Source organism: Ornithorhynchus anatinus, chromosome 2 (assembly GCF_004115215.2).
Source record: "Ornithorhynchus anatinus isolate Pmale09 chromosome 2, mOrnAna1.pri.v4, whole genome shotgun sequence".
NCBI classification, from domain to species: Eukaryota; Metazoa; Chordata; class Mammalia; order Monotremata; family Ornithorhynchidae; genus Ornithorhynchus; species Ornithorhynchus anatinus.
Window position 1 is genome coordinate 27,609,232 of NC_041729.1, and position 12,330 is coordinate 27,621,561.

A 12,330-nucleotide genomic window follows, 5' to 3' on the forward strand; every position below is an offset into this window, starting at 1 on the left:
ATGTGCCGAGCACTGTTCTAAGCGCTGGGGGAGATACAGAGTAATCAGGTTGTCCCACGTGAGGCTCACAGTTAATCCCCCTTTTACAGATGAGGCAACTGAGGCACAGAGGAAGTGAAGTGACTTGCCCACAGTCACACAGCTGACAAGTGGCAGAGTTGGGATTTGAACCCATGACCTCTGACTCCAAAGCCCGGGCTCTTGCCATTGAGCCACGCTGCTTCTCTCTAAACGTTTAAAAAAGTGGGCCAGATAGAAGCTCAGCTTCCCTTCTTCTTCCCTTCCCCGCTGCCCCCTGAGTCAGGGAGGGGCTTCAGGACCTAGAGTTTCTGTGCTTCAAGGGCCCGTTGTTCCAAACCGTCCTGAGAGGCTATAGCCAAATGTCCGGGCCCTGGGACGGAGTGTTGTAGCCCATGCAGATCGTGTGTCCCTTGGTGAGTTGCCCCTTGTGAGGACATTTTGGTATTATTTATCACATCTAGCCGCCCCAACTATGCCAGAAGTCAGAGGGGAGCGGTGGGGTGATTGCCTGACTGCTTGTTCTGTTTTGTTGTCTGTCTCCCCCTTTGAGACTGCAAGCCCGTCGTTGGGCAGGGATTGTCTCTATCTGTTGCCGAATTGTACATTCCAAGCGCTTAGTACAATGCCCCGCACGCGGTGAGCGCTCAATAAATAGCATTGAATGAATGAATGCTTCCAGAGGGACGGTGGACAGTTATGGTGTGATCAGAGTTGCCTAAGAGAGGACTTGAGGTCCACTGGATGCATTCGCATCTCCCTCTTCCCCCTTTAGAATGAGAACCGTGGATAGCAGCTAATAGTGGGAGAGCAAGTCCGAAGGAAATCTAAATTCAGGTTTGTGTAAAAGGAGGAACCGGGTGGGGGCTTTTGTATTAACCCTTCTATTCTCCTAAAAATGACTCTGGTTAGGAGTCGGAATGAGGGCTTAGACCGGGCCAGGGTTCAGGGCTCTTGACCGGTTGGGGGCTAACTGTTTACGACATCTATGCCAGCTTGGTAGCTATTTGCTTAGCAGAGTGCTCGGGGTTTAGACTTCAGTCACCTTGAGCCCCCTGGTCTCCACATTCCCTTCCATCCTGACCCACCATAGATTTTTAGATCCCTCGATGCCAGGTCTCCAGAAGCCAAAGGGTAATGCTGTCTCCTGCCTAGAGCAGAGAGAATTCACCCCAGCAGGCCTCAGAAAGAAAGGTCTAAAAAAGGAGTGACAGTTGGAAGAGGAAGAGAACAAATCTGTCCTCAAGCGATGCCATAGTGCTTTGAGAGCATCATTTCTTAGGAGGGGGCGGAACTTGCAGTAGAAACAAGTGGAAGTAATGGAAGATTTGATTTTTAGGCCCAGGGATGGTACCAGTTCAGGTGCCTGAAAGGTTGCATGATAACTTGCCCACCAGGTGCAAAGATAGGTGTTCCAGAAGGAGCAGATAGGTTAGTGGAAGGGATAGAGGAATAGCTGGTACCTTCAGTTCACGCTGGTTCCAGTGACAGTCGAGAAGGTAGGAGGGATCTTCTGGAGGCCAAATTTAGTTATTAGGCAGCAGGTTGAAACCCTGGACCGTTGGAATAGTATTCTCTAAAATTTGTCCATTTTCCCCCTGGGGTTTGAGAACAGGCAGAGCTCCAGATCTTCCATGCAGATGAGGTGCTGGTGCAGAATATATATATATATATATATATATATGTATAATGTGTGTGTGTGTGTGTGTGTGTGTGTGTGTGAGGGGGGTGGAGGGTTGGGGGAATTTAGGTGGTAAGGAACTGGGGAACTATTGAGGGCAAGTGGAACCTGTTTGGAAAAGTTGGACTCCACGTGATTCAAAGTGACCCCAGGACACTGGCATTGAACATTAAAAAGGTATTAGATTTAAAATTAAAAAAATAGCAGAGGGGAAAGACAGGGAGAAAGTTGATGAGTACCGAAAATCACGGGACCCAGACTGACTCAAAACCCAAGAGTGCTGGTGGGGTCAAGAGAAAATCCAACAGGGCATTTCAAAAGACAGGGCAAATTGTGTTCCCATCAAAGCTGCCAGATGTGGAAGTCAGCAAAAAGACCCAAATTGGATGTACACTAAAGCTAGAAGCCATCACTCCCCCGCAAAAAAAGTGGTGAATGAGCATGCTTGGTGGCCAGTGAGGACCATGGCATCTCGTAGATGTGTTGAAGGCACTATTATCATTATATTAGAGGCCAAGATAAAACGGGGCATATGAATGCCACGTGACGGACATTGAGGATTTTCAAAAATGCCAACCCCCACCTTGAACTCGTTAGTTGATGACTTCTCCACTCCCTCCTCTGCAATCTCTTCACTTTTGTCTCCTTCCCTAATCCTGGGCCCTTCTGTCCCCCAAAAGGGAAATGGGGAAGGGAAAGATGAAAACGACAAAACGACGAGAAGATGGGGGCATAGGAAAAAATCCTGTGATCTTCACCCCTCCCCGCCCAACAGTACTGTTTGGGGAAGGAATAGAGGGCTGGAAAATCTTTGCTCCTAGTTTGCCAGATTCCCCTTTCAGGATATGAACCATGGGAAGCAGTGTGGCCTAGAGAAGCAACGTGGCTCAGTGGAAAGAGCCCGGGCTTGGGTGTCAGAGGTCGTGAGTTAGAATTCCAGCTCTGCCACTTGTCAGCTGTCTGACTGTGGGCAAGTCACTTAACTTCTCTGTGCCTCAGTTACCTCAACTGTAAAATGGGGCCTCACGTGGGACAACCTGATTACCCTGTATCTACCCCAGTGCTTAGAACAGTGCTCTGCACATAGTAAGCGCTTAACAAATACCAACATTAGTATTACTATTATTAGTGGATAGAGCCACGGGCCTGGGAGTCAGAAGGACCCCGGATTCTAACTCCGGCTCCACTACTTGCCTGCTGCGTGACCTTGGGCGCGTCACTTAACTAATCTGGGCTCAGTTACCTCATCTGTAAAATGGGGATTAAGACTGTGAGTCCCATGTAGAACATGGACTGAGTCCAAACTGATTAGCTTGTATCTACCCCAGTGCCTGGTGCATAGTAAACACTTTCCAAATAGCATTAAAAAAGAAAACAAAAGGGAAAAAACAACAACCCTTATTATCGGCTTCCATTGCTGGGTATATCTGTTTGGAAGAATTTCGCAGCAAACATAACTTCTTTGACCATCCCGTCTTTAGTTTCTCATACACAGAACAAATAAAATTTCAGAGAGTAAAGGGCTCCGGTGGATGCATGATAATTTAATGGGGAAAATCTGTACTGTTTGCTGGAAGTGCTTATTAAATATGGTATTCCTTGATTGTAAATTATTCATTCATTCATTCAATAGTATTTACTGAGCGCTTACTATGTGCAGAGCACTGTACTAAGCACTTGGAATGCACAAAACAGCAACAGAGAAATTGTGTTGGAAGGTTTGTGTTTTGCTGCTTTCTGGGCTACCAACAGTCTTGATAATTCTCTGTTTAATAATAACAATAATAATATTTGAAACCAAACAGCTGCTGGCTTATTCCAGGGCCATTTGATGTTCTGTAGATAAATTACAAAATTCTGGGAAATTCAGTCAAATGCAGGTTTTCAAAAGGCATCAGATCTGATGAGTTTTTTCAGGAGCATAACAACCTAATTAAACTATCCACTTCTGAGCTAGTTTGTAGTTACAGTTTGTTTGGGGATTTTTCCCAGTTTGCGGGGGATGCCTTTAAAGGGAAAATTACAAGGAAACCGAAATTCTAAGATCCTTCTATTTTGTATAAGGGCGTTCCTTACTCGTTTGTTTCTCTTCACAGCAGCAAACTGAATGGCAGCGGTACTTACGCCAGAGTTTGGAAGTAGTGGCCAAGGTTATGGAACTCCTTCCGACCCACGCTTTCTCTACACTGGTAACCGGCATTTTTTTGTATTATGATTCCGATGGGGAGGAGAAACGTGGGACTTGTTGGGGTGTGTGTGTCGGGGGCCGGGGGGGATTGGGAGGGAACGGGGGAGAGATTCTGAGCAAATGGCCATTCACCTCCCTGTGAAGGACAGTATTAACTTGAGTCTGATGTCACCTGAGCTTTCATTGAAATGCTTTTATGTCAGCTGTTTCATATTGTCCTCACAGCATCCGTGTGAGCAAGGGAGAGGCAGGAATTTGTCTCCCCATTTCACAGATAAGGGAACCGAGGCACAGATTGGTTAAGTAACTTGCTCCAGGGCTTTCCACAGGTTGGTGACTGAGCGGGCATTAGAACCTGGCTTTCCTGGTTTCTAGACCCATCCTTTTTTCCAGTTGACCATGGTGCCCATGAGTGGAATTTTGCTGTATGTCAGAAGAACAGAAGAAAAATGATCGGGTTACATGAGGGCTCCATATCCAGGCCGCTGCGTTTCCAACTCTTTTTTTTTTCTCCCCCCTAACTAACCGGTTGAGGTTGAGGAGGCTCCAGGCCAGTGGCGATTCCTGTGGTGATCATAACGCTCTGGGTTTTTAATCTTAGGCCCTGGTGTAACTCTTTTACAAAGCAGTGGCGTTATCTGTGAAGATCTCATCATGTCCATTTTATCTTCAGAGGGATGGGAAATCAAATAAAATTTTAATGTAAATCAGCTCTTGGCTCTATCTGCTCAGCACAGCAGTCCCTTGTGTTCATTCCCATGGAAATTGCCATTTCGCTTTCTCGTCGGCTTTTCCCTGGGGTCTGCCTGTCTCAAACTTGAACGCTAAATGTCTCTTTTATTTTAATGAGTGCCATTGCTCATTGAGCAGCCTGTGGAATGAAATCTAGAACCAGGGTTTTGAAGTCATGCCTGACAAAATCAGCAAGCAAAACTGCCTTTATGATAGATGAACCTTTTTCGGTCAGGCACGTTGATAAGAACCGTCGGCTATCTGTAGTGAAGGGTAGAGGGGCCCCAGATGATGAGTAGCTTTTGAAGCCCGGGTCGTTTTGTGAGGATAAAGGCTAGAGACGAAACCGTTGTCCGGCTTCACCCACATAGTTTAGCTACAGCTCTCGTCATCTTAGATTTTTTTTGGCCTCCCCGGATCTAGGACTTAAGGTTACGGCCAGATCGTCCCTTCGCTCTCCCTACCGCCCACTCTGCTGTTAATTTGAAAGAAAGGAGCTTCTACCGGTTCACTGGGTCTTGCTGATTACTGTGGTAAAAATACTTGGCGGGAACGCCATTTGCAGCCCCGACTTCGTCCAAGGGATGTCGGTTCCTACAATATGCGATTTCCATGTCCTCCACCACAGTAATTGGATTTAATGTCACTAGTGGTAAAGGTCCAATTTCTGACATTCACGCTTGTTTTCAGTTCCCAGTTCTGCAGGACAATTTAGAAGTTTACCTGGGACTACAGCAGTTCGTAGTCACATCAGGGACAGGTAAGCTCATCCGTATTTTCTTATTTAATCAGTAGTGAAAACTCGAACAAATGGTCCTTTCTCACTTCTTCTGTTGCTTTCCAAATATTGTGTATGGTCAACCTTTCCTCCCCAGTTCAACCCCAGACAGGGCTCTGCCTGCTGAAAATTCCTAATCAAACCAGCTGCCTCATTCTTAATAATAGTAGCTGTGCTGTTTAAGTGCTTAATGTGCACTAAGAGCTGTACTAAGCGCTGGGGTTGATTCAGTATAATCAGGTTGGACTCAGTCCCTGTCCCACTTGGGCCTCACAGACTCACAGACCAATACCTGGGAGAGCAGGTCTTGAATCCCCATTTTTCGGATGAGGAAACTGGAGTCCAGAGAAGTTAAGTGACTTGCCCAAGGTCATACAGCAGGCTCGTGGTAGAGCCAGAATTGGAATCTCGATCTCCTGACTTCGAGGCCCATGTTCTTTTCTTTTTTTAATGATATTTGTTAAGTACTTACTGAGTGGCAGACACTGTGCAAAATGCTGGGTTAGACCTGGTTGGACACAGTCCGTGTCCCACGTGGGACTCACAGCCTTAATCCCCATTTTACAGATGAGGGAACTGAGGCACAGAGAAGTTAAGTGACTTGCCCAAGGTCACCCAGCAGACAAGTGGCAGAGGAAGGACTGGAACCAAGGTCCAGTGACTCCCGGGCCTGTGACCCATCCACTGGGTCTTCCTGAGTTCTCTTAATTTGCTTTGTTGACTTAAAATATTGAAATTGTTTTCATCTCCTCGGCAGTATTCTCTTATGCTGGCTGTTTTCGTTAAAGCCAGAGGGAACTGAAAATATAAAAATCGCCTTGGTTTTAGCATGATGTGGTATTTATACTTGTCTGCCTTCCAAGACAGAGGGAATATTAAGAGGCTGTCTGTAGGGTAGAAGAAATCATTCTGTAGAGTTCTTTGTCAGATTCCACAGCTCCGTGATTGCCCATTTTCCAATGTAAAATCTCTAGGTGATCTAAATTTCAGGTCGCCTGACCCTCACCAGATGGACTTTCAAGAGAAACAGCCTGGGCTAGTCAGTAGAGCACGGGCCTGGCAGCCAGAAGGACCTGGGTTCTAGTCCTGGCTCTGACTTCTCTGCTGTGTGACCTTGGGCAAATCACCTCAATTCCCTGTACCTCAGTTCCCTCATTTGGAAAATGAGGATTAAGACGATGAGCCCCATGTGGGACAGGGACCATATTCAACCTGATTAGCTTGTAATGACCCCACTACCTACTACAGTGCCTGGCACGTAGTAAGCGCTTAAAAAATACTATAGAAAAATTTGTATGTATTCACTGATTAATTGCATTTTTGGGGCATCTGCTCCCTGAGGCTGAAGCTGCAACTGTGTTGCCGAACTCTTGAGTCTGAAATTCAGCTCCTCTTGCCACAGCTCCACATTATTTTCATTGTACTTTCTCCTTGCCCTTGTCTTTTACGGCAGTTTGGTCTTTTAATTGTTTCAGCCTTCCTTATGCGTCTATCACATAGTAAGCGCTTAGCAGATACTATAGAAAAATATGTATTCACTAATTAATTGCGTTTTTTGGACATCTGCTCCCTGAAGTTGAAGCTGCAGCTGAGTTGCCGAACTCTGAGTCTGAAATTCAGCTCTTCTTGCCACAGCTCCACATTATTTTTATTGTACTTTTCCTTGCCCTCGTCTTTTATGGCGGTTTGGTCTTTTAATTGTTTCAGCCTTCCTTATGCGTCTATCACATAGTAAGCGCTTAACAAATACCGTCATTAATATCATCGACCTCCTTTATCCTCTTGATTCTGAGACGAGGAGCCCCTCGGGAGTTAGGGAGAACTGTCTAAATCTCACCTAGTAATAATGGTCTTTGTAAAGCGCTCACTAGGTGCCAAGCACTGTTCAGAGCACTGATAATAATAGCAACTGTTGTTGTTATTATTGTTAAGCACCCATTCCTTGCCGAGCATTCGTGAAGCCCTGGCAGATACAGGGTATAAAGGCACAAGGATGATAAATGGCATTTCACAGTCTAAGAATCAAGGGGGAGGCTGGAGATGGACACCAAAGAGAACAAATATTAGAATAAATAGAACAAAATCAACCTATCAATGTAGATAACCAAAACATTAATGTCTCAGGTACTCTACAGTTCTGAGAAGTTTCCAGGCTGTTTGCAACTCTGCCAAGCTATTCCTAGACACAGTCCCACCCTGCCCCATGTTCTAAACATTGGGAATTTACGCGGCTCCTGCCTCTGCTGCCTCCTTGACCTCGCTGGAGCAGGACAGAGCTTGATTCCCAAAGTGTTGGAAACCAGAGTAGAGAGACGGTCTTTTGGCTGACCCCAGATCAGGATGGAAGGGGAGAAGCCCCCAGTAGCTCACGGCAGCCATAATGGGAGCCATTTTCTACCTTAGGCCAGGCTCACCCTGCTAGAGATTCTCGGATTTGACAACTCTTCCCCTTTCCCCACTTCCAACACGATGCTTTGCAACTCCTTTTTTAGGGTGGCTATTTTTACACTCTGAAAACTAACAAAGCCATTTTAACCTAGACGGTGCCGTGGGGTTGAGATTGCCAGTGAATTTTCCAGTTGTTGAAGTGCAAGAATGGCAAACCCAATTCTCTCTCCCCCCCCCCCCCTCCTTCCCCACCCCCCCATGCTTTTTTGGCCCTTAGGCGAGCATGCTCTGTTTGTCGTTTCTTCTCCTCCTCCTCCTCCTTCCTCCTCTTGACATGTGCCCAGGTCCCTCTCCGTGAAGCCCCGCCTGCATGGGACAGACTTTTACAACTCTGGAAAGGTTTCACAAGTGGTCAAATGCAAGCTCTGGCCTTCACCTCCTCTTGCACACTCGACCACCATCCAGATAGTCCCACCACGGCTGTGCAGAGGTGCTCCGAGCAGGTAGCACAGTTCTGATGACGGCTTTTCCACCAGAGTAAATCCCTCTTAGGAGATCGTATGATTGCAAAGGCCGCCTCCCTGCCTGACTGAAATTTTCGAGCCCCGGTCGTATTTCGTGTAAGAGTCATAATGCATTTGGAACTTGCGTGGGGTGACTTCAGGGCTTACAAAGTGCATTAGGTTGCAAAACGACCTCTTTTAGGTGGACGGTAGTATAGAATACAGCTCGGTATTTTAAAAGGAAATAACCTTTCTAAGCCAAACCTACTCAAGCTGTGGGATGTGGGGTGGGAGCACAAACCCAGCAAGCCAGAAGTAACGCCCTCAGGCAGGGAAGGACAACCCAGGGACTCTGAGTGGGATTGAGCAGTATCATTGGTAGAAAAGGAAGGGGTCTCTCACCCAGGGCTGTGGACGCGTGAACCGATGTGATGGGAGAGTGGGAAACCCCCTGAGGAGGCCTTGATGGACCCCAGGTTTACAGTCCAGAGAGCACGAGGAAGGTGTCCTTATGGTTCCGTGATTTTTGTTGTTGTCCACCTTGTGAATTCATTGTTTTTGTTCTGTTTATGGTATTAATTGTTCTCTCAGGTGTCCTTCTCCAACCTCCCCCTTGATTCTAAGACTCTGGGTCCCCTGAGGGTCACAGACACATCACAGTTGATCATCCTCGTGCCTCTGCCCAGCGTTCAGTACAGCGCTTTGGATTTATGGTGCCGTGCCCAGATGCCTAGCGTAACCCCCTGCCAGCCAAGACAGGAATTCTTTCCAGCCCCGTGCTCCCCTAGACCAGCCGGGGACCCTGTGAGAAGTAAACTTTCCCCCAGCTCCTTTTGGGTCTCTTCCCATTAGCTCAGCTACTGGCCATGTTGGTAATGGACGCAAAACCACCCAGTCGCTCTAGACTGTAAGCTCGTTATGGGAATGTGCCTATTGTTATAGTGTACTCTCCCAGGCGCTCAGTACAGTGCCCTGCACCCAGTAAGCACTCAGTAAATAGGACTGACCGAACAAGATCACTAGATCGTAAGCTCCCTGAGGGCAACAGATTGTGTCTACCAACTCCATCGTAGTTCACTCTTCCAAGTGCTTGGTACAATGTTCTACACCCAGTAAGCGCTCGGTACGTACCATGGTCGGATTGGTTGACTGCACCAGCCCCACAGGTGGCCTCGCACTTCGACGGACTAGAAGTCAGTCATTCCAGCTCTGCCACTTGTCAGCTGTGTGACTGTGGGCAAGTCACTTAACTTCTCTGGGCCTCAGTTCCCTCATCTGTAAAATGGGGATTAAGACTGTGAGCCTCACGTGGGACAACCTGATTACCCGGTATCTACCCCGGCGCTTAGAACAGTGCTCTGCACATAGTAAGCGCTTAACAAATACCAACGTTATTATTATCATCTTGCCCTGGCCCTGTTTTTAAGCATTGGAGGGTGACGGTTTTTTTCCGTGACTCTGTCGGCTTCGAAATAATCCGGCCGGCCCCAGGGGACCGAGTGGGACGTTAACCAGATACTGGCACTCGCTTGCAGCTCAAGAGCTGATTCCGAGTCAGGGGAGGGAATCTCATTAGTAGGATGAGAGAAGAACAGCTTTAAACGAAGAATTTCAAGACAGATGTTCATTCGTCGCTCTGATCGTGCAGTAAGAAAACCATGTTGGCTCTAAGGTTGCTATCTAATTTTAACCTATTTCTGTCACTAGGAGTTGGTAGTATGTAGGTGGAAACAAGAAAAAGAATCTAACCTTCAGACCCAAGTCCGTGTGTAGGTATTTGTTTCAAAAGTGCTTATATATGATCGCCGGTCCAGAAGTGTAAGTCTGAGGCTATAAACATTAAGAGATGTGACTGAAGAAATATAACGAACCCTACCTCTTTCCATTCGATTCCTCTTTGGACTTGCTCGGGAATTTACGCGTGGGTGAAAACGAATGTATCCATTCAAAATAGGTGCTTGTGGTCTGTTAGCAAGGGTGTAGGGGGATGTACAAAGTCAGGGAAGGCTTTTGCGGGGACGTTTTGTGGGTGCAGGGACTTTTTATTTCCTTCCCTGCCTGACTACTTACTCGCTGTGCCCCGATCTCATCTGTCTCGCCGCTGACCCCTTGCCCACGTCCCGCTTATGGCCTGGAACGTCCTCCGTCTTCATATCCGACAGACGGTCCCTCGAAGGTTTATCGGAGGCCCATCTCCAAGAGGCTTTCTCCGACTACGTCCTCATTTCCCCTCCTCCCATTCCCAGCACTTCCATACATATCTTTGACTCATTTATATTAATGTCTGCCTCCCCTTTTTGACTGGAAGCTCCTTGCGGGCAGGGAATGTGTTCATCCATTCATTCGATCATATTTATTGAGCGCTTACTGTGTTCAGAGCACTATACTAAGCGCTTGGAATGTACAATTCGGCAACAGATAGAGACAATCCCTGCCCAGAGACAGGCTCACGGTCTAAACGGGGGACGCACATGACAAAACAAGGAGTCAGGCATCCGTACCATCAAGTTAAATAGAATCATAGATATATACTCATTAATAAAATATAGTAAATAATATATGCAAATAGGCACAGTGCTATGGGGAGGGAAAAGGGGTAGAGCAGAGGGAGGGAGTGGGGGAATGAGGAGGGGTAGAGGGAAAGGGAGGGCTCAGTCTGGGAAGGCCTCCTGGAGGAGGTGAGCCCTCAGTAGGGCTTTGAGGAGGGGAAGAGAGTGAGTTTGGCGGAGATGAGGAGGGAGGGCGTTCCGGGACAGCGGGAGGATGTGGGCCAGGGGACGGGACGGCGGGACAGGCGAGAATGGAGGCACCGTGAGGAGGTTAGAGGCAGAGGAGCGGAGTGTACGGGGTGGTCTGTAGGAGGAGAGAAGGGAGGTGAGGTAGGAGGGGGCAAGGTGATGGAGAGCTTTGAAGCCAAGAGTGAGGACTTTTTGGTTCGTGTGAAGGATGATGGGCAACCACTGGAGGTTTTTGAGGAGCGGAGTGACACGCCCAGAGCGTTTCTGTAGGGAGATGATCCGGGCAGCGGAACGAAGTATAGACTACCAATCCTGTGAAGTTTCACTCTCCCAAGTGCCTAGTACAGTGCTGTACACACAGTAAGTCCTCAATAAATACAGTTGATTGATTGATTAATAGAATGAACTCTTTGCTAATGGTAGAGCTCCGGCTGGCCAAAATAGCAATAGGAAGAACCCAGACCTTCTGGCTCCCAGTCCAGAGCTATGGGGATACCTACGATTCCCTTAGCCCTCGTGCTGACTAATAGCGTGTAAGGCCGTTTTTCGGCTGTTGTTCAGCTGGGATTTTGGCAGTTGGCCTTTTCACCCGTCACTGAGAGAATAACATTGTAAAGAGACTAGTTTACAGGGGCTGGAACACTCGGTACAGTTTTCAAGCCAATCTTCCCCTTTGGACGTGTGTTCTGCAATACTCTCATCTTCAGAGCCCTCTCCAAAGACGTTCCCTGCTTTTCGGAGAGCAGTTTGCCGAGCCGAGTTAGAGTAAACGTGTGGGTGGATCTGAGTGTTTCGTGGCGAGTTAACGCGACCGGTTGGTCTCTTCACCCTGAGTCCGGTGGGCGTATTGCCCAATGTTATGGTAATTTCAAACAGAGCACGGGCGTTCTAGGCCACAGAGGTCTTAATTATGCAGATTTCCTAAGAGTGCTCACTTTGCACCTGTCAGCCTGACAAGTAAATACTAAGTTTTGCCATCGCACACGTGGATACTAATTTGCTCTCCCCAAGAGGACCAGACACAAGGTAAATGTAATTTAATAGCAATTCTTCATAAGCGGTGGCCCGAGGTAAAAAGCGCCCTTTACCGTTTTGCTTTAAAAAAGACATTTAGACGATAAGCTCCTTGTGGGCAGGGAACGTGTCTACCGACTCCGTTGTACTCTCCCAAGCGCGTAAGACAGTGCTCTGCACACAGTAAGCACTCAATAAATGCCACTGATTGATTGTACCATGCTGAGGCACATACCTTGTAAACCAGTGTGAACGAGTGTAATAATAATAATGTTGGTATTTGTTAAGCG

The 12,330-nt window shown here is 47.4% G+C and overlaps 1 protein-coding gene across 2 annotated transcripts in view; it reads left to right on the top strand.

Annotated features, from left to right (window-relative positions):
* Positions 1-12,330, top strand: part of XPO6 (exportin 6) — a 137,734-nt gene that overhangs the window by 103,423 nt on the left and 21,981 nt on the right. The window contains exons 11-12 of one of the 2 annotated variants that reach the window (XM_029055139.2): positions 3,799-3,888; positions 5,310-5,379. In XM_029055139.2, coding sequence (XP_028910972.1) covers positions 3,799-3,888; positions 5,310-5,379 — 160 coding nt within the window. Of the gene's footprint in view, positions 1-3,795; positions 3,889-5,309; positions 5,380-12,330 lie in introns of both variants that reach the window. The other variant, XM_029055130.2, reaches the window with a different exon arrangement.